The sequence below is a fragment of the Clinocottus analis genome, unplaced genomic scaffold, assembly GCF_023055335.1.
Source record: "Clinocottus analis isolate CAN_PGR_092001 unplaced genomic scaffold, fCliAna1.0.p SCAF_27, whole genome shotgun sequence".
Lineage (NCBI taxonomy): Eukaryota > Metazoa > Chordata > Actinopteri > Perciformes > Cottidae > Clinocottus > Clinocottus analis.
In genome coordinates, this window is record NW_027176009.1 from 1043103 (window position 1) to 1066469 (window position 23367).

Sequence of the window (23367 nt, forward strand, 5' to 3'; positions counted from 1 at the left end):
TATGATCAAACAGGTAACAGAATCCAATAATTATTGGCAATACTCGTCTAATTTAATTGATCTATAGGTCCTTTTCGGTTTCTTGAATTTTTTCCTTCTTTTTTTGTTAACTCTCCTTATCTGATTTACAAATAATACATAAACAATTTGAACAAATGCCAATTTAATCAATACGAATATTTACATATATCATTACAACAAACCAAGAGATCATCAGACGCAGGAGGATACAACTGAAATCAACGAAGAGAAGAATGCAATGAAAAGGTAATGTCATCCATCTGCTTTGTTCACATTGTTATCAATTTCATTGTTTTTGTACCTTTGAGTACCTTTTAAATCGCTATACAAACAAAATGTATTATTATTATTTTAAACCACAATAACCATATCAGATATTTAACAAAAGCTGTGTATATATATATATATTTATATATATATATATATATATATATATATATATATATATATATATATATATATATATATATATATATATATATATGTATATATATGTATATATATATATATATATATATATATATATATATATATATATATATATATATATATATATATATAGTAAAATTAATCACATCTTTCCAGTTTGATTTTGCTTTGGGTCATATACTGGCATCATATTTTAGTGTGTTGAAATAGTGCCCTCTGTTGTACAAAGACAGACATAATTTATGCTGACCATGTGCCCTCATGTAAATTAGATTTTGAATGAAGGGCTGCAAAAGAGCAGTAATTTAGTCAGAAGATGTACAAATGAACTAAACTAAACTTGTGTTTTTGATAGGAGTTTGTGTTTCTCTGACACAAATGACATTACTGATCATAAAATTCAATTAAATCAGCGTTCATTGCATTCTCTAATATTTGTGCCTAGTAGAGTAAAGCAACTAGATTTGCATTCAGCTCAACTACACATGCTTTATTACTGCAAAAACATTGACCCGTCTTCCAGCAATAGTGCAGAAAGACACTGCTTTCAAACTAGGACACTGCAACAGAATACAGCCACCATTGATGTCAATTACACTAGTATTTGTTAATCCCATGCACTTGTCCTTATACTTGTGGAAGGCCTACAAAAAGGCAGTTCCACAATCAAACAAATCATCAGTATTTGAGTTAATAACACATTTTGAAGTTGCCATTTACATTTTAGAGATAAATTAGAAATAAATACAAAACATATATTTAGTTATTTTGCAGCGGCACAATAAATAATTTGATGAGACCACACTTTGTCCACGTTGTGTATTGCAGGATCTGCAGCTTTCTGCTACCACCTGTATTCAAGCATTTTCAAATAATTTGACAAAAGACTAAATTGGTTCTTCTTTCAAAATTGCACTAACTCTATTTGGCCACAACATGGAGCCAGAGGCCAGAAGTGAAGTAGTTACAGTTACCAAGGTAAGGACCGTGCTGCAGATTACTGTCGACTAGATTACAAAACATGACTACAATGTGGGTAGATTATAACTTGTTGAAATGTCCAAACCTTTAAATTACATTTTCGTGCATTATAACTCGATAAAATGGTCTTAAAAGTACAAGCAATTTTGGGATGATGAAAAAATATCCCTCAGGAGTTGGGTGTTTGACAGGATTAAATACAAAGTCTTTCCTGGACATTTAAGGCATTCTAATTTAGCACCAGTTAAACATCCTCAAATAAAATCACTTCAAATCAGGTAAATTGCAAAAATCCCTGTAGATCTGAATGCCCTTCATTAAACTATTATTAATTCTTTAAGAAAACATATTCACTTAAAATGTATGCTATTCTGAAATCCCTTGCAGCGAAGCGGTCTGCATAAAAAAAAAGGACTTCAAAAAACTTTAAAACAACCTATCACTTTTTAAAAGCGTATTTAAAATGATAACTTGAACAGGTTGAGCCTCCAACCTTTTTTTTTTTCTTTTTTCAAAGGAGCCCTCATTCCACCTTAAATGCCCCTTTTTACTCAAATGATTTATCCACAGAAGATCGCTTGACGTTATTTGAAGTGCAGCAGACAGTAGATGGCAGCAGCAGTAAAGGTAAAGCTTTGCAGACCTGCAGCTTGACAGAGAGCCAGTGGAGGTAACAGGACAGCGGTCTTTGGCATATTTTAATCACATATTGGCACAAGGATATTGCATGACAGAAACACTTTATGTAACACCGTCAAACTTGAATTAATACATTTTTTAAACTCATGAGAGTCAAACAGATTTTTGTCAGAGGCACCGATCTGTCCATTTGTCCTCATATCATCCTCTATGTTCACTTCCCACAAAATACGAGACTGAGTATATTCTTTCCCAATTTGATGTCGTAGCTTGAATGACAGATGCAAGCTGTCTGAGTGAGTTGTTTCATCTTGTCTTGACGAGTGACAGAGTGACAGCCTTTGGTGTGGTGCATTTTGCAAAAATGCAGTGACAGCTCCATCTATCAATTGTTGACTTCTCCTGTCGCCTCCGTGGCATAATACTCCTGTCATCATCCTCGTGCTGAGAATGCATTTGAAAGATTTGGGAACTTCTTGTGGGCTGCACGGTGGTTTAGTGGCCAGCACTGTCTCTTCACAGCAAGAGGGGCCAGGGTTCGCGTGTGGAGTTTGAACGTTCTCCCCGTGGCAGCGTCCCTCCGGCTTCCTCCCACTGTCCAAAGACATGCAGATTAGGTTAATTGGCCCGTAAATTGCCCGTGAGCGTCTATATCCCCAGAGTACCCTGCCTTCGTGACCCTAAATAGGATAATCCCTTTGTGTTTCTGCGTTTCCTGAGGTTCATCAACTGAAGTAACAGGAAGTTAGTGACTAACTGGTTCTGAGTCAACTCCCACAACGAGGGAAGAAGTTTTCTGGTCTAGCTTCATGTATCCAACACTGAAACCAGTGATTCACAAAGAAAACACCTTTGACTAATTTACAGCTCCGTTAATAATTGAATTATAATACTTAAAAATATCCATAAACCCGTCAGTAATGAAGGGCGTTTCCCTTAATGTGACATTAAGGGCGTTTCCCTCAATTCCATCTCTATGGATACAACAGGGACTACAACCCAACCAGTAAAAGACTACAAAACCCAAAAGGTCAGCAAGGCTGTCAGAACAATGGCTGGCGCAGTGTTTGTTTTGTCTGGACAGCAGTTTATCAAACAGCTCCATCTCAAGCTTCTTTTTTTTTGCAAGCACAGAGAAGGAATATCAAATGTGACGTTTTCAATACCAAAGTACCAGATTGGATAGAGATAAATGTGGGACCTCCCTGGGCACTGTTTTTCGTTTTTCAGCAGGAGTATAGATTGATTTGCCCTCTTTGAGCTTGCTCGCTGCAAAAATCTCCATCTTAATAAGTCATTTGGTCCATCTTCGAGTTCTAAAAATTCATATTTTCTTCAGCGAGGTGAAACAATTTCACCCATTTCCAAAACTAATCAGTCCTCTTGATTTTCTCCCGATTCGTTTTCATTCTGAAAGCAAGGAAATTTCTATCGGAAAAAGATGAAATCGTCTAAACCCACTTTCAGATGATTTCATTCCTTTTAGGACTCAATCAACAAGACTCATTGCTAGCATTGAGGACACTGAGGTCATGTCCACAGATCTTTATAAGGAGTTTGGGCATTTTAGCTTCCTGGTGAGAGTCAGTTTGACAGAACACACATGATGGTTGTTTCATATGGGCTGATGCTGAGATGTACAGACTTGACTTTAGAAGTCACAGAGGCTGTTTGAGGGTTTTATTGGACTCCTGACCTCATTATTTCTAAAATACTGGATACCGTTTTAATAATACAGTTTTAAAACAAGATCCTTTGAAGACAATTTGCTTCTGAATAAAGTATTGACACTGGGTATTGGTTAAAATGGATTACAATACAATGAAATACTGTGATTATGCATCATTGTTCTTGTCCTCTCCCCAGGTTGTCCTCAGCCTCCTCTTCCTCTGGTGAATGTCTTCTGTAATGTCCAAAGACTTTATGAGGAAGCAGAACCTTCTCACACATCTCTATTTCTGAGCGTGTGCCCTCTGGCCTTTGCAGCTGCACCTCTTCAGCACAAGTAGCTATAATTTCCTTTTTGCTCCCCAAATTAAATGTGCTTTTTTTGGCATGGCGTTGTACATAGATTTGTTCTGCCAAGACATATGAGGGGAAAATAGTGGATTGAGAAAAAGAAAACGAGGAAAATTGCAATATGAAGTTATATTAGAAAATCATTATTCAATAATAACCTTTAAAAAAAGATGATGTCATGAATGAAAGTTTAATATATCTACACATGGTAGTCGTTGTATTTGTCGGTTCAGCCTTTTGGCAAATATGAGCTGTCAATCTCACAGAGACAGACGTTTTTCTGTATGTGGCAGAGTCCTAAAGCCTGAAACAAAGATATTTATTGAATTAATTCAACTTTTTTGCACAGTTGGCATGCACTTTTATGTCAACAAGCTGTTTCCATTTTAATAAAACTAAATAGAAGGACCAGACAGTGACAGGCTCAGTGAAAACCATCACAGGCAGATCGAACCTGTTACTGAGGTATGAGGGGTCTGATTTGTATTTTATTCCATGAGACTGCCGCATGAGTCTGCTCTCCACTCCTGATTCAGGGCTCCTGGAGCATTAAACCAGTCACTGGAGTGTGTTGAATACGCAGTGCCAGAGCAACAAAGATGAGATACAAAATGGCAATTTTGCAACCACCAGACCCAGTGGTTATTACATCTCTCAGACAGGCGGCGACCAACTTTATCATATAAAAGCAGTCGTGAGCGTTATTATCGCCAGTAATGAAGCTGGTGGCAAAGAAGGTAAAATAAATCTGGAGACCTCAGAGGGGAGGCAGCACCATGTCGATGTTTGACATAATTCAGAACGCAGAGAAAAAGGAGTGCAAAAATCTTTTTTTACAGGTCACAAGCTGCTTCTGCTCCTATTCAATCGGCCAAGCATCTGACACGGCTCACCAACAAGGTTTTCTACATGATATTTAAATTCAAATTTCTTATCAAGCCAGATGCCAAGATGTGTAGAGTCTGTGACTCTTTTGATGGATATTATGTAATCTATTCCTCTATATTTAGAGAATGTCATTGATTTTATTATTATATCATAAGGGACTAATTCCAAGGTTAAAATAATAAGGGCATTTCGCAATGCATTAAATCTGCATTATTGATTTTTTTTGCCACTTTTGGGGAGCAGAACACATACACCACTGACAACACATAATAAAGTAAAGTGGCTGTAATCAATATTTACATAACAATGGAAACAAGTAATGTGTGATTTGAAAGAGGTCGCTTGTGATGACAAATCAACAGAGAAAAGTCACCCGACTCTGCAGTTCCCTGCACCTTTACAGAGCATTATAGCAATTTTCATCTTATTGTTTTTTATTTTCTGGACAAAGAGGTTACTATTTTGGTTCACTTTCACTTAAACCTTGACCTGCTCAGCACCATACGGCAGACAGACATCGTTGCCGACCTCCAGAGGGGGTTCAAAACAGAGTGTCTTGAACAGAGATCCACACGTGGGGCATGGACATTTAATCTATTATCAATACTATTTTAAATAATATTAATAAGAGGAGCTTTACAGCAGTTGCAATTCAATAGTTACTAATGGGACTGAATAAGCATTAATTATACTTGAATGATTGAACAAATCCTGGGATTTTGGGAAAATCTTCAGCACCAAAGACAGCAGCAACAATATGTTATTATTGTTAGCGTGGTTTGGTTTGTAACAGGCTGTTAATGAAGCTTCAACTGCACACCACAAATGATCCTGCAATGAGTTCCCGTCCATAAAACATCAAAAAGTTTCATGTGTGGCTTATTGTGTAGTGGCCGGTTGTTACAATGATGCTGACCGACAGTATTGAAATCGCTATACTGCAGTGCATATTATTTTCACGCAAGATTTAACTACATAAAATGTACAAAAAATAGGATTACGCACCATGCAGATAACTGGCTGCCCAAGCGTCTTCCCAGCAACACAAGAAACAGTATCATCTGCGTAATGTTGACTTTGAAATCAGATTCTTGATATATTTTTGGACACGTGCAGAGGCATTGCATTTTAACAATAAGTGTTTTATACATCCATTTTCTCTCAAACATACATATACAAATATATTCTCACTCGATGGCTCTGCTCACAGACATGTGCAAAAAGGCAATATGTGTGAGATGGAGTGGTGTTGACAGAGACCATAGCTCTCCCCCCCCCCCCCCCCCCACAACCCCCCCCCTCTCTCTCTCTCTCTCTCTCTCTATTTTCCTCCCCACCCCTCTGTCATTCCATCAGGTCCACACAACACACACACACCCCACAGCCTCCGAACGTCTCATCTCCTCCACCAGAGCATCAGAGAGAGGGAGGAGGGAGGAAGGAGAGTAGAAGTGACGGGAGAACAGCAGCAGCATCCCCGACCAGCATCTCCCTCACTGGGGACAAGAGGGAGAAGGAGAGAGAGGTGGGAAGAGGAGAAGTGGAGAGAGTGAGGAGAGAGAGAGAGAGAGGGAAAGAAAGGGAGGGAGGGAGCGATAGAGACTAGTGAGGGAAATAAGTTTTCAGTTGGAGGGAGGACAAGCAGGGAGAGTTTGGAGGGTGGCAGTGGGGGGATTTGGAGCTTCATCTTCCCTTTCCTTTTTTCGGCTGAGAGCACTGCCTGCCACTTCTCTTCTCCTTGTCCCCTTCCTCCTCCTGCTCCTGTTCTTCTTCCTCCCTCTCCGCTCCTCTTTTCATCCCAAATCTCCTCTCCCAGCTCCCGCCGTGGGGTCTCAGCTCTCCATCTCCCTCCCCCCCTCCCTCGCTCCCTACCTCCCCCGGGCGCTGCTGAGAGCCTCCGGGCTGCTGCGCCGCAGGAGGATGTCTCGCCGGGAGTCGCCGCCGCCGCCCTCGCCGCCTCCGCAGCTGCTGGGACTGCGGAGCGGAGAGGTGGAGCGCGAGGGTCGTCCGGAGCGCGCCGAGCCGCTGTCCGACGCCGAGAGGGAGATCATCCAGGACACGTGGGGGCACGTCTACAAGAACTGCGAGGACGTGGGGGTGTCTGTGCTCATCAGGTGAGTGTTCATCCCGAAAACAAAGCGAATGATTTTATTGTCACTGTGAAAGACTCCCAGATGTGTCACAGGGCGTGTGTGTGCGTGTGCGCGCGTGTGTGTGTGTGTGTGTGTGTGTGTGTGTGTGTGTGTGTGTGTGTGTGTGTGTGTGTGTGTGTGTGTGTGTTGGAAACTTTCAAATGATTCTTTAAGATGCTTCAGTTAAAGGCTGTGTGTGTGTGTTTTCTATCTGTTGCGCTCTTCGGATGCGGATGTCTTATTCTCGCAGTGGATCCTTAACGCTTCAATAGATTATTTGTGATTAATTCACCATATAGTGCATCCTGGTAAAGTAAAGTATTTGGATCTCTCGCCTAATTTGTCCTCTGTTGTTTGCATTATCTGTATTTGCATCAAAACGCATAGTGACAGTGAGAACTAATGACAATGATCCTAAAATGTTCGAAAAACTGTCCCTTTTCTGCTTGTCTTTTTTTTTTTAAAAGTCCGTCACATTAAGGACTCACTAGATAAGGGCTCAACATTCATGCATGCTGATGTAAATGAGAATCATCTTGTACTGTTAAAGGTCTTTCTCAACAACCTTCCTGTGTGTGTGGTTGGATAGTCGAGGAATACAGAGATCACAAATGTGGTGAAAAGAGCAGTAAGGTGGTTTTATTAACCAAAGTAGAGGCATTTCATCATATAACATATACATATCCAATGTATATTTACAAATACTGCATGTACACATATTTAATTGTATTTTTAACCATCAGTAATTACTGTTATCTGTCTTGCATGTTTAATCCCAATTTCCCTTGATCCGTGTGTAGCGGTTGTACCAGCTGACATTTTGTCACGCAATTACAACATCTTATTTTTAAAGTAATGTAAAGGGAATCTGCTGAAATCTGGCAGAGGTAAAAGCCCAGGTAGGGTTGTGTGGGCATGTTTGTGACGGGGTTGTCAAGACTACAAGAGCCCAGAGTATACCTTCACACGGGTCTATTTCCTGCAAATCCCCTTTAAGCCTCTGTTGGAAGGTGCCAGGCTGTGTGACGCTTTAACCGTGGTGGCCACAGTCAGAACTGCAGGTCATGTGACTTTTTCACAAACACAATAATTACAAAAACGCATGGACGTCACAAACACATTTTACACGTTTTTTTTTTTAGTGTATTTTGGCATTAATGAGGTGCCATTTTGGGAAATGGTATCCACCCATGATCCTTACAAGATATGCATTATGTTCAAGCCTTTCTTGCTATGATGGCCATTACGAAGTTCCACTCAACTTTACACAGACTTCATCTCAATGATTATACTTACACATGACCCGTTTTATTCCAGTTAGTTCAACCTTGCTGTGATCATTAATTGTGCACCAATCACCAACTCAATTCAATTTTCAATTCAGTTTATTTTGTATAGCCCAAAATCACAAATACAAGATTTGCCTCGGAGGGCTTTACAACGTGGTTTTACTCACAGGGTGATTATTTGCTATTTAGTTTATCTGTTATTGTTGCGTATCAAGAAGCACATTAAACAATTTTAATCTTGTTTTTTGTTGCACTCCACTTTACCTCACCCTGCTGCAGCGATGCGCTCCAGGGTGAGTCGGTACACTGTGACATCACCGTGGACGTGCAGCAGACTTTATACCAAATACATATTTTTCTCCTTTAAATTCGGCTGTTGCTCTGGAGTTTTGGCTGCAAAATACCGTTGACATTTCTATGAAGTTCACGCCACGCGTCGATGCAGACTTCTGTTAATTCAGCAGACAGAGCCTCATAAACTTTCATCTTTGGGTGTACTGCAAGCATCTTGTTCTGATATTACTCACAGGGCTTTCGTGCTTAACCATCACTACCGTCTTCTTAAATTGTCAAAACTTATCCATTCAAATAAAATCAAACATTTCCCTCCAAGTGCCTAATCTCCAACAGGCAGTAATTCTCTCTGGAGCTTCACTGCAAAGTGTTGCAGACCAACCGGATGCAACAGGGCTTGACTGTGTTTTGCCTTCTTCTTTTCATGTTGTATTTTTTTAAATTTATATATATATCAAAGCAGAGAGACTGGATTAATTTGAATGTCCCCAGCTAAACTGTCTCAGTGTTACACTAAGAAAACCCCTTCGGGCTTGTTAAAATGGACAGTGATCCGCAGCCAAGGAGACTGAGTGAGACAAACTGATTTACGATTAAGAGTGACGAAAATCATAGAGGTAGAGTTGAAGCATCTTTATTATATATATATATATATATATATATATATATATATATATATATATATATATATATATATATATATATATATATATGTGTGTGTGTGTGTGTGTGTGCATGCGTTCTTATCTGTGGATGACAGCAACAAGCTTTGGCACGTACCCGTCTCCCTCCATGCCACACAATCTACCTTCTCCTCCGTCACCGTCTTTCTGTCTTTTCTTTCTTTTCTTTCTTTTCTTTCTTGTCCTATTTCGACATACTTTCCTCCCTTGATAAAAAGATGACAAAAGTCATTTTGTTAAAGTTTAGCTGGTTGTGATAACCATCACAATCAATTTTGACAAACCTGCCAAGCACATAATATATTATCCAGAAACATCTTTAGCTGACTCTGATGAAGATACATATTCACGACGCAGGGCTTCTTGAAGCCAAAGAGCAACAAGATGTGTTGAAGAGGCAACAAGCCAGACAGGTGGCAGAATCTGCGCACTAGAGCTACAACTAATGACTATTTTCTTCATTTCTTGGATTTCATCATGCTTAGCACCGTTCACTAATACCAGGAACAGTTACACAACTTCTTTCTCGGCTGTCTTTTCAAGAATGTATGATTAATCACTAATACAAATAAAATAAAAAATGTTCATAAAAATAGTGTCACAAATTTGCTTATTCGCTTTCTTGTTGATATTTTGAGTATTTAGTATATTATAGTAAATATGACACCACATCCAGTGACGTTTTTTCTAGCTTGGAATAAAAACTGGAAACAGCGAACCTGGCTCTGCCAAAGGGTAACAAGATCCAACACATTTTAAGTTCACAATTTAGCACGTTGCATGTCCTTTCTTTCATCCTTAAAAACCCTCATGTGTAAAAACTGACTTGGAGTCTGCACTCTCTCTGGTTGTCTGGCAACTTCATGGTGAAGACAAGTAATGGTAGCTTTAGAGGTGCTAGGAGGTGAATTCAATTTATTTTATATACTGTCTATATAAATATCATATGACTTATGATTATACAACAGCAAAGCTGTAATGCTAATGCTTCACGTATCAGTAAATGTTTATATATCTATCAACTGACACATTACGAATATACAACAGTATGTAATGCTATTGCTTCACGTATCAGTAAGTGTATCCTTGATAAAAGACTCAAATGCTGAATCTAAATTGTTGCAGAATAATGGTCTGTTCACCCAATTGAGTCGACTGATTGTGATGCACAACGTGTGTAATTATCAACAGTTGGCTGGCAGTTTGTCAGTTACCTAACATAACCACAGGCCTGACACTCGGTCACAGTCTTGCCCGGTTGAGATCTCATTGTCGAGATCAGTGCACAACGTGTGATCTGGGATTTGCATTTCCATGTCAATCCGTGTGCCCGAATGCATGGAGAGAATAGACAGTGACAATAGCCTCAGTTAATCTCACCAATGCGTACAAATGCAATTGCATCAAGAGTGAGAGCACCCCAGGCGTCTGCAGAACCGTGCATATGGCGGCTCTGTGAGGAAATTCAAACCCTTCATACTTTGAGTCAAATGGGACTGCTATGGTGACAGTGCTGATGGAAGGGTTCACTAGGAAACAGATTTCTGAGACCAATCATACAGAATTTGAGGTATTTCATGCGGTAAATCTGCGTGATACTGGCTATCGGCATTCTCGTTGAGAGTTTGAAAAGTCCTCCTGTAGAGAGTGTAAATATCTGATTTGATGGCAGTAACACCCAGTAGTCAAGATATGTCAATCAAAACCAAAGAACTGTTAATCAGGGGATCACCGAAGTCCGAATGATTTATCGCCTGGGGAACAAGAATGCCTGGACAAAATTTTATATTGCAATCTATCCAATAGTTGTTGAGACATTTGAGTTCATACTACTGTAGGTGAACTACAATCAGGACTATATATATATATATATATATATATATATATATATATATATATATATATATATATATATATATATATATATATATAAATTGGTCAATAATTAAGCCGTCAGTATGGATTAACAGAGTTTGTCTTATGTAAAAGACGTCCTTGAAGATCCAGCAGTGAGGCTCAAGGTTGTTCATGGTACTCCAAAGAATTATAAAAAACTCTTCCAGTCCAATCAAAGAGTAATTAAGAAGCCTCGGTAATGGTGCTGCTTTGGGTTTGATGACTTCATTTAAATGCAGAGACAGGTGCAAAATGTATTCAGAGCTCTGCAAAGTACTAAACACCAGCTCCTCTCCCACAGGGAAGAAATGTTTCTCACCATGCCTCTGGAGACATGCAGTTTTAAAGTTCAGAAACATAATAAGGATCAGGTAGTCACTCTGGTCCCCCATACCTTCCCATCAGGTATCCCTCCATGAGGAAAATACACTGCACACCATCTATCCTGCCATTGCAGGATGTTTGGCCCATTGGTTCTCTGCATGTTATGAGTGCTTTTACATCAAAACCTTTACTGCATCTATCAGCTGTATCAATATGCTGACCATACGGCATAATATTAAAGGCTTTGGTGATTAGCATTGTCAATAAAGTTTGAAAATGAAATGAGACCTTTACAGCGGCTCAATATCTTAAGAATGATTGACTTAGCTGCCATGGAAGAAGTTTGGTTTTGGTGTTAATAAATGACAAGATGGCCTCATATGAAAAGAAAGTCAGAATATATATATATATATATATATATATATATATATATATATATATATATATATATATATATATATATATATATATATATATATATATATAGAACATAAACAAACAATCCTGATACGGATTGCTTCGATTTATTAATTTTTTACATTTGTGAACAGGATACATGAGTAGAACATTTTACAGTATCAACTTGTTAGTGCTCTCTGGTGGACAAACAATGTAATAACTGTTTATAACATATATAACAACTGTTAATTACTAAATCGAGCTCCAACCTAGCTTAGCATTTCTCCACTGCAACACCAGGCCATTTTTTTAAATAATAAAATATATCCCGGTCTGAATTGAAAGTTCGATGGTTAAGTTTCTGGTCGCCTGCATAAAAGTCTGATGTTGTACACATCTATCCATTAATCCATCAGTCCGACCTCCATGCTCTCACTGCCCACCTCAATACATAAGTAGTCCACTGCTTCCTGTGTTGGAAGTAAATCATTCGATAGACAATCTTCCAGGAACCAAACCCCAAAATGAGTCAGTGTGATCCTTAAAATTGTCTTCCTTTAAGAGAACATAGTTCCTTTAATATTGGTAAACCATTAAAATCTTGAATTATTTTTTAATGTAATGTAAAATCATGCCTTGGCTATGGGGATTAAACATTTATCATTCTAACACGAGAAGACAGGCACAAAAAAATAACTTTTTTTCCTCTTCAAAGAAAACGTCAGAGCAGCACTCTGTTTTCCTAAAGCGCTGCAGTTAACTTTGTCTGAGCAGAGCAAGAGCGAGAGTCTGCATTATTCCCGTCGCCAAGGAAAGAGGGTGTTCGTATCGTGACAGCTGGAAGAGCCAAGCTAAGAGTGCTACAGGCAGGCCGAGCCTTTGTAGGTCTAGCATGACATAGGATCTGGGGGATGTGGATGTACTGTAGTGTAGCGCCGCTGCCGAGGGCCAAACTCAAACTGGGAAGTAACTGTAAGAGCGATTCTCGTTAGCTGGAGCAGTGACAATATTTAAAGTGGGTCAGAGCAGAAGTGTGTGTGTGTGTGTGTGTGTGTGTGTGTGTGTGTGTGTGTGTGTGTGTGTTTTACATGTCAATCCATCTGCTTTTCAGTCAGTGTTTGTTTGTATGTCTGCATATGTGTAAAGCTCTCTGTTTAAAATGATACTCTACATTGTTGATTGATTTCTCTCATATGCCTTTCGCTAAGCTCGTGGAAACTTTCGTGTTGCTTTGGCACACCTCCTTCTTCCTGAGCTGCTTGGAGTCTCTCTGTGATGCAAACTGTCAAGCTGCTGAATCAAAACAAATCCTCCTAACAAGAATCCCACAAGACGATTTACATTTTCTTTGTTTATCTCTGCTCTTAAATCTACATGGGTGGTATAAGACTGGAATTTACTCACGTGACCTAACATAACTCACTGGGCACACCACAAAAACAATCCAGACACATTAGAGATATGTGTTATTTTCTCCCACATCACAATTCTTTCATGCTTTTTGAAAAGCTCTGAGGTGAAGCTTGGTAAGCAACAGCTCCCTGTTTTGTGAGAGGGCGTCAAGACAGGGAAGCTATACCACTTGTATTTGATTTGTACTTATTTTCCAAATTAAACTAGGTCTCACTTTAAACCAGACTAGTATTGTGGCTATAGGGCTGGCAATAACAGTCTGTTTGTTGGTTAGTACACTTTGGCCCAGACTGAAATGTCTTTGCAATTGTTGAATGCATTGCCATGACATTAAAGACTGATATTTGTGGCCCAGAGGATGAATCCTTGTGACATTGGTGATTCTCTGTTTCTTCATTTGATACCATCACCAGACCAACATTTGTCCAATAAAAAATGACCTCAGCCTCAGCCGTACTTTGGGTTTGGTTTGTTTGCTAATTTGCGGATGTTAGCATGCTAACACGCGTAACTAAAACAGTGAACATGGTAAACATTATACCTGCTAAACATCAGCATGTTATGTCATTGTAGGCATGCTAGGATGCTGCCGGTAGCATTTAGCTCAAAGCATGGCTGTGCCTAAGTCCTACAGAGCTGCTAGCGGGGACTGGGACATAAAGGAGTATTCAAACAAAGGAGCCTGTGTTGGTAGTTGTTTAAAGTAGCTTACTGTACTGAGTAGACTATGAAATATGAGCCATGAAGTCCATTTGGAGTAACAGATTAATGTGCTTGAAGGCAATTATCAGATACCAAACTATTGCAATAGGGTGCTCACTGACATTTTTTTTAACAATGAAGGGCGTTGCATTCCGTAGCAGCAAAAAAGCTTTTGAAGGTGACCCTGCATTGTTTTGCATTGTTTTGCTGCAGTCTCCCTGTCTCCAACCCTGCATAAGTGGATAGGCACTTGATTCAGTATTACAAAAAGATCAAATCGGTAGACATGTTCACGTATCACTGAATAAAGCTGAATTTGATTGCAGGTTGATCCACTCACATAAACAGCGCTCTTGAGCACACCGGCATCCAATTACACTTAATTTTAAATCACAGGGCCATATTTGAGCACCCGATTCCTGTCATACCGATGGAGCAGAGTGGGATTTCACACTTTGCAGACAAAAGAGTGTGTGTGTGTGTGTGTGTGTGTGTGTGTGTGTGTGTGTGTGTGTGTGTGTGTGTGTGTGTGTGTGTTCGTAAATCTCACTAAACGAAAAACTACTTAGCTACTGATGAAGGGAATCACTGGAATGTATGGTGTCTTTGCATTAAAAGGCCTCGGGATATTGTTTGCAGACTGAATGAGGGTCATGTTTGGAAATTGGAGAGAGAGTGACTTTCCAGCCTCTGGCCATTTGTTTCTTGGGTAAATTCTTATTTTTCATCCATGAGTTCCCACATGCTTTGGTCAAATGTTGTGATGCATGCATGGTTCTCATTATCATAGATTTCCCCTGGCTTTATTATGAGCTTCTTATGGGATTTGTCCCAGTTAAGCTGAATAGATGTCATAGCTTTATTGCCAATTCAGAATGAATCGTAACAATTTTAAGCAATTTTGCTGTTTGTGTAATGTTTTTGTGGTCGTAATGCTTTACTACCTCTCTAATTTGTATTCAGGATTGGATTTTGTGTTTTTCTTGTTAAGATTGGAAAGTTCCTTTAAACATACAATACAAAAAGAGTATAAATATATATATATATACATATATACATATATACATATATATATATATATATATATATATATATATATATATATATATATATATATATATATATATATATATACAGGAGCATTTTCTCTTCTCATTTTCCCCAGCCTTTCTCTACTGCAAACCAGCAAAAAAAAGCAAACAATACAGTAAGAAAATAAGAAACCTAAACTATTATTTTAATTATGATATTTGTGCAATTTTGTGTCATCATTATAAAGAGGAGCCACTGCCACTACTTATCATCCTAATCTCATAGGCAGGAGTATAATAGCATTGCATTTATAACAGCTGAGGCTGATGAGGGAGATGTGATTATATGTCATTGGTCAACTAATATGTTGCTTTTTTTTTGAGTTGATTTAGTTGTTATTGTGTTATGTTGTTTTCATGCTGAATGGCTCATCTCTAGACTACTTATCAGCAACATCTCTGGTAAACACAATATTTAAAGCGTTCTATCTGTGTTAAATCGTCTTACCGACTATCCGGTAGTAGTGCTGTCACAATTCTTCCAATCCAAGATATGGTTTGATTTTTAATTTTACGGTTGAGGACAGCCCTGCTGTAAATATATCAGCCTGGACCAAAGTGGTGGAGAGAATAACCTACATTGCCATCCACAGAGTCATGCTGCTATTGTGACTAAAAAAAAAGCTATTTTTCCTTCCTTCTCAGGTTCTTTATCAACTTTCCATCGGCCAAACAGTATTTCAGCCAATTCCAGGAAATGGAGGATCCAGAGGAGATGGAACGAAGCAGCCAACTCCGGCTCCATGCCCGCAGGGTGATGAATGCCATCAATACTGTGGTGGAGAACCTCCATGACCCAGAGAAGGTGTCGTCAGTGTTGGCTCTGGTGGGAAAGGCCCATGCCATCAAACACAAGGTGGAACCCATGTACTTCAAGGTGACTTTAAGGAATAATTAATTGTCTGATTCTATGGGATTGTTGTACATTATTAATCTGTGACGTCCAGGGGTTACCTTATAATAAAGTGTACAACTTGATCTCTTTATTGACTTTACTTTGATCAAGGATTTTGTATATTTCCAAGAATCGCCTTCAACAATTCCACAAAGTACACTGCCCTAGAGGTATTGTTTCACTGCTAGGAGATGCATTGCTTTATAGTTTGAGCCACTTGATTGGCGATGCAACAGAATAAATGCCCTGAAAGATAATTGTCTGGTTAAGTGGCACAGTGGAAGTGTTTTCTTGCTTCAGCAACCCCTTGAATTATCAAAGCATCCCATTAGCACCCTTTAGAAATGTTCTCATTACCAATACCACAGGGTATTTTCCTGTCTATTTAAATTGATGAAGGCCCAAAAATTCCTGTTCCTGTTTTGCTCTAAACTGTTTTTTCATTTCTCAAATGAACCTGTGCGGAAAAATACATCAAATTGTTAAGAAGCTGAAAGTCTTTTGTTGATGTTTTTTCGGCTTTTTTTGTGGAAAAAAAAACAGATTTTACATGACAAAAAGAGTGTATCCTGTATTTGGGGACGACAACATCCCCCCAGCTTCCTCAGGTTATCTGGTTGTAAGTGTTACATCTGTTGCACCTCATCACCTCATCAGTGATACTGGGTGTGGTCAGAAGTGTGCTCTGTCACAGCTGTAACCACAGCAACAGTGAAGTCACAGTGTACCAACTCTTCTTCCTCACTGCAGCACGGTGAGAAGTCAAACAACTGAATAGAGGTCGGCAAACACAACATTTAAATTTACACGAAGGATATAAATAAAACATACATAAGAATTACAACTTACATATGTGTAACTAAAACATACACAATATGTCAGAGGCGACCACAGTTGTAATGTATTTTATGTTCTGCTAATTCATAGAAGAACTATGCCTCCCGCCTGTAATATGCATACAAACAGTCGGAAAGCAGTTCACAATTTCTCAACTATAACTGACTGTTAATCTGAGGGGGAACCAAACGGTGGGCGCTATGTTTCGATGACGATGACGTTGCTTGGGACGACTTCACCAGCTCTAACAGCCACATGAGCAGAGCGGCGTGCAGCCAGTGGTTCTGATAACAATGCGCAAAGAAAGAGTGACGTTATTGTCTGCTCAGCCACACATTACTCCACTATATCCTGGCAAATAGTTATAGTTATATTAATGCTCTGAATATCAAAGTTAACAAATCTAAAAGTTATTTCATTATCGGAGTCAGTGCTGATTACCTGTGAAAGAAGCGAAGACAGAATCAGAATAGTGTCGTCAACATATTTTTCAATCCAGTGTTTAATTTAAACCATATAGTTGCATATTCTTCAATGTGAAACTCTGATTATTAAATATGCTTCCCTCTCTGTCTTATTCAAGAGGGGAAGCATATGCTTTCTCCCTTCAGGTCCTTTGAATGTCGACTGCAGTTGGTTCATCAGTGCAGCTGTGAAGAGGACACATTACCGCCATTTAAGCATCCCTCCACTGGCTTCCGATTGCCTTTGGAAAGTGTTTTAAGATTTAATTGATCACTTTGTGAATATGTCATTAAATTGATTAGTTCCCCTGTGTATTCCCTGTACCGTTAACCTAATATTTACATGGGTGAAACATGTCGATCATGATTGTGGTGAATTTCTTGTGGGAAATTAAGATGATTAAGAATAGCTTCTTCTGATTAATTAATCATTTCAGGGGGTTTGTAACAAACATTTTTGCTGCTGGTTAATACCGACTGCAGTAACTTCTCAACTTGCAATTTGTTGACCTTGAAGATTCCTTACTCGGATATACTTGTTTGCCGAAACAAATCTCAGTGCAAAGTCCTACTGAAAGGTTCTGCAGCTTTCATCCACATCGCATGGCCTTTCCCTCCTGCATGGAGTTGCTCAGTTGCCATGGAGAAGATTTAGTTTAGTCTCACTTTTTTGACAGGTGGTCGTATCGGGGGACATGAGGACACCACTCAAAACTGTGATTCATTTTTTTTCTCAGTTTGTAACAGTAAAATTGAGAATCGAGAGGCTTTGACATGCCCCCATTTCTGTCCCCCCACTGTTCATCTACTACATTTAATCTGTATTCTTACTTTCCTTTCCTACATTTTCACTCCCCACCTGTGTTGTCCTTTCTCCCTACGTATTCATGTTCTTTCCCTTTATACTGCCTGTCCACCCACTGCTCGCATGCTTTCCTGTTATCATTTTCAATTCTCGCCTCGCCCACTTTTTCGTGAGAGCGAATTGGATTCGTTATTTCCACCGCTCTGCTCTCCCTTTACATCGCTCTCGCTTCCATCTGGCGTTATCTTGAGACATCTCGTTCTCTTTTACCCCCAGGTTAATGAAGTTTTATTTCTCACCATCTTTCCTCCCAGATCTTGAGTGGTGTGTTGCTTGAGGTGTTGTCTGAAGATTTCCCCGAGTTCTTCCCGACAGAGGTGCAGATGGTGTGGACCAAACTGATGGGGGCGGTGTACTGGCATGTGACGGGGGCCTACACAGACGTGGGCTGGCTCCAGGTCTCCAGCTCAGCGGTGTGAAGAGTTTGGAAGAAGAGGGGGTAAAGGAGTTTCAATTGCAAGCAGTTCTGTGAGGATGGTTTCACAAACATGGAAGAGATTAACGTGGTCATCCGTGCTACTCTGTTCTTATTTTTGGTGACATTTTGGGTGCTAAGCCTTCATCGCTGTGGTGTTTCTACATCACATTTCCTAGAGATCACTCGGACACCAAACAATGTAGCTAGACGACATTTTACTTTTCCTCTAATGAAGTTTTAGCAAGTGTAAAGTGGTACTTTGGTCTGTGTTTTTAACCATGGAGGCTATCACTGCTAATGCTAACTATCCAGTTCTTCTTTATTGAGAAACAAACGACTGTTGCTGCCAAATTACAACACACGTCATCAATTGACCCTTCACTAAGCCCGGCCCCTTTAGTTACCGTCAAAGTTAGACCTGTCAAACTGTCCAATCTAGTCACGTGTAGAGTTTTCAAACATAATGGTGTCAAGAGGTCGGCTTACCATTTCCAGCTCAACACCTGTCAGAACAACTGTTTTGATCAACTAACGCCAGCTTGCTAATTAATGTGAGTCATTTATTTGATAAGGCAATTTCCAACCAACTCATTGGTCAATCAACCGCGACATCATCTTATGCCAAAAGGCCAAAAGTTAAAAAAAATCCTCACCATGAACACATGGAAACAACGGCGGAGCATTGATATTGTCACACAGCTATATACAGTAGTTCTATCATTATGGTACAATATGATCTTAAAATATGTGATGAAAAATACTGTATTATAGTACTGTTTTCTAAGAGAAATGTAAAAGCGCTGAGGTAGGTTCTATGTAATAAGCTAGTTAGTCAGACATGCTAGCATTTTCAGTTTAACACCCTCTTAAATCTACTGCACTATTTAAAATTGTGGTGTTGTGCTTTTGTTGAAAAAAAAAGAAGAAAACAGCACCCTCCAAACTCATGAATACCATCTTGTATATTTGTCTTTGCTGCAGCTTCCTTCAAACCGCTTTAGCATGAGGACGGGTATGCTGCGTGTTGTAACAGATAAGCTAACGTTCTGTTGGGCTAACGCTGTTCAGGGAAGGGTTTTAGTGAACGGTCATCTGGGGATGGCAGACATTTATTTGTACAAAAACGTTGCAGATTATTACTTTACAGAGTTACTTTTTGTGGAAACCTGCTTCGAAGCCTCTTCAGGCAAAGCCGCACATATGACTACACCTCATGACATTTAAAAAAAGAGATTATGAAGTATTGTAGACAGGAAGGGATATTTCAGCTCTTAGATCGGGGCCGTTAGCTGTTGAAGCCCCAGCTATGGGACCATGGAGCTGCTGACTGTTAATAGATTCTCTTTGTGTCCTACTACAATATATCCTCATGTTTAAGGGACCTGTGGCCCTTTCTCTCTCTATTGATGCATTGCGTGCTCTTAATGTCTTGTTTAACTTTACCGAGCTGTTGTTTGTATAAGTGTACAGTGGGCAAGTGTGCATACTCTTCTGCCTTCGTTTACAACTCATTGACACGTCGGCGCTGCCGACACGTTAAAGAGGGCTGTTGTGTTTTTTTCTCTGCTAAAAGTCTGGGACCGGCAACGACGCTTTAACTTTCTTCTTGCCGATCACTTTCATTACGCAAACATTGTGGAAAGTGCGACGGAAAAATATCAGCAGGTGGACACAATCAGCAGCCACACAAGGACACGCTCAAACGCTCACACATGCTATAAAGACCTCCCCTGTGCTAATATTTACAGGACTGTCGGTTGGTTTACCTCTTCTAGACCCCATCAGAGAGACGCAAGGCATTAAAGGTTCCATTAAGAGCTTTAGAAAGTCACTCTGGAGGTCTACGGGAAAAAATGTCAGCTTAAGAACTGCAATCAGTCCATTTCCTTAGATCTGTGTCCCATCTAACACAAGAAATTACATCAAAATACATCTAAATACATGAAATGCATTTAGTATCCTACTGCCTTTGCTTTGACATGAACAGAATGCTTCTTCATTTTTGACAAGGGAGATGTTGGGAGCCTCACAGTTTCTCTTGCTTTAAACCCACATGCATCATACTCAGTTGCCCCTCCTCAAACCTGCTGCGTACTGTCAAACTAACTATCTTTACCTTACTGTCCATAACATCATCCTCTTGTCACCGACGCTTCAGTAACCAGACTTTGGACTGCATTCACCCCTGCTAGCTGTCCCCATCTGTGAGTCTCTCTCGGGTCAATTCCCAAACATACACGGTAAATCTGTTTAGGATGGATATTAGATCCAATCTTCAGTCTGCATCTGCGCCAGTGACGTCCTGTATCTCCCATCTGACCCTCCTTGGCATCGGCATCTGGCACTAATGAGGAAGTAATGAGTCTCCTCTCCTCCTCATTTGGTCATTCATCTACTGTAACTTCCCATTGCCTCCGTTATAGCCGTGTCACTGAGACCGAAAACAATTATGACTGGACAGATGGTTTTAAACACCATTCACAATAATTCTTTCTAAAAAATGTCTTTTTCTTCACTAGACATAATGTTTTAGGTGAGTTACTGAAAGTACTAATTATACTCCTTACAGTGTAATTAATACCCAAACTGTCGCACAAAAACACAATGCTCTTCTGCTGTACAAACAGTGAACTCAAGGACAAAATATACTTCATATTTGGGATTGGACTGATGTGTCCATCATGTTCTTTTCCATTGATTGACATTATAGTTTAATCCACTTTTGTGTTTGGAAGGCAATTTATCTTTTGTAGCTTAATATTAGTGTTAGATAAGGATATAATCAAGTTGCTATAGTAAACAATTCTGGGCTAATAAGATAATTTAACTTGTGATCATGATAACAGGATTAAAACAATAATTGCAACCAGAGCCTGGCTTCAGTCTCTGTAAAAACTCTTCATTTCCATTAAAAATAAGTTTACTTTGAGCTCTCATTAAACAAGTTTAATTTCAAGTTCAACTGGAGAGCCGTAAGCTAATAAATGGAAAGCTTACTGTGACTCCTGTGTTTGACACACAGGAGTCAAACACACCTCAAAGTGAGCTGTTTCCACTTTGACTCAAATAGCTCAAAAGGCAGTAAAGCTGTTGCCAGCCATAAATATTCCATTTTCAAAATATACACAGCGATCCTATTCTTTGCCTTTCTTCTGGCGTCATCGTCCCTCTCTGAGGTCAGACCTCAAGCAGCTCCAGGGTTCAGGAGTATTTTTGTCCCCCGACATCTTGTTTATTAAACACTTTGTGGCGTGAAACACGTCTGCAAACACACTGGACGGAGATGTGCTGTTGCTCTGGCTTAGCTGCAGGTTACACACACACACACACACACACACACACACACACACACACACGGTCTTGCGTTTAATGGGTGAATTGGGCATGTCCTTGCATGCCAAGTGTACGACAGACACACTTAATCCAGTATACATTTTCAATCATTTTAAGACGAAAACTAGACAAACTTGGCTCATTAAATAATTTCTCACGTTCATTCTCAAACAAGGGCATCACAGCATCTGTGGAACTATGTGGTTTTTTGTTGTGCAATGTTTCTGTCTATCAGTTGAAAAGTTAGGACTTTATATTTTTCTAAATATATATCTATGAGAAGGATTCTATGTATTTGAATACTCTATATGGATATGTCATTATGTACTGCGTTGTTGGTGGGAGCGAGTGCAGTGGCTTTGTAGTGTTTTGAGCATGTTTGCACAGCCTACCACAGACATGTACCTCCGCAGACCTGGTGAAAATGAATCATGACTGTCAATAAAATGTACTTGTAAATTGGTCTCTGAGTAAGTTTTTCTTATAAAGAACACATCAGATCTGATCAACAGATGAAGCAGATGTGGCTTCTTGGAATGCAAGTGTTCACTGCATACAACCATCAAGTGACTGGAGGACCTTGTGTTAACGTTCAAGCTAACATGAATCAGAAATATCCCTGGTGAAACGATGAGCACACAAGTTACATAACAAATCTGTTCAGAGGCAATTGGCTGCTAGATTCCCCCTCACCATGAAATGTTACATCCAGGTTACATCACCTGGGAAAAAGTATGTTTGCATTATCGCTCACATTTTTAACAAGAGGGCCCTGCAGCGAGGGCAAGAGTGGGATTAAAGTCAGCTCCTCAGTCACTATACCAGAGACCAGGCTGAAATAAGTTACACTTAAAATGCTTCATTATTTTATCTGATGTTACTGCAGGTATTGTGGATATTTATTTTTCAAGTTTACAAACAATGGATTCAACTTTTCTTCTTTTTTTTCTTTTTTTTTTTTTTACATATTTGTGTAAAAAGCATTATTGCTTTAGGCGGCCGAGGAGTACATACATAACAGCTGTCTCCAATGTAAGATACAAAGAAATCATGATAAAAAATAAAAATGAAAAATGACATTGCAGTTTGAGATAGAAATAAGCCACAAAGAGTTAATAGAAGGCATTGGCAAACGTTAAATTGAGGTGATTTTAGATTATTGCTTGCTACGTAAAGAGTAAATCTTTCCAATTTCCAATGCCTTGCTTTTTACAGTCCAGAACCTATACTCACATGACATGCAGGTACAACAGTATAGAAGATGTGAAGTTAGAAAAGAAAAGGGTCATGATCTTGGATGAACATGATACTAATTTACGGTCAGCATTTCTAATGAGTACCTTTTAACTCACTAA

At 39.3% G+C, this 23367-nt stretch overlaps 1 protein-coding gene across 1 annotated transcript; it reads left to right on the forward strand.

Annotated features, from left to right (window-relative positions):
- The first annotated feature begins 194 nt into the window (after positions 1-194).
- cygb2 (cytoglobin 2) lies at positions 195-22447 on the forward strand. Its single transcript, XM_068592596.1, has 6 exons — positions 195-267; positions 3937-4075; positions 6334-6502; positions 6794-7091; positions 15846-16077; positions 18516-22447. The coding sequence occupies exons 4-6, from the start codon at positions 6898-6900 to the stop codon at positions 18678-18680; spliced, it is 591 nt and encodes a 196-aa protein (XP_068448697.1). The 5' UTR covers positions 195-267; positions 3937-4075; positions 6334-6502; positions 6794-6897; the 3' UTR covers positions 18681-22447.
- The last annotated feature ends 920 nt before the right edge of the window (positions 22448-23367 follow it).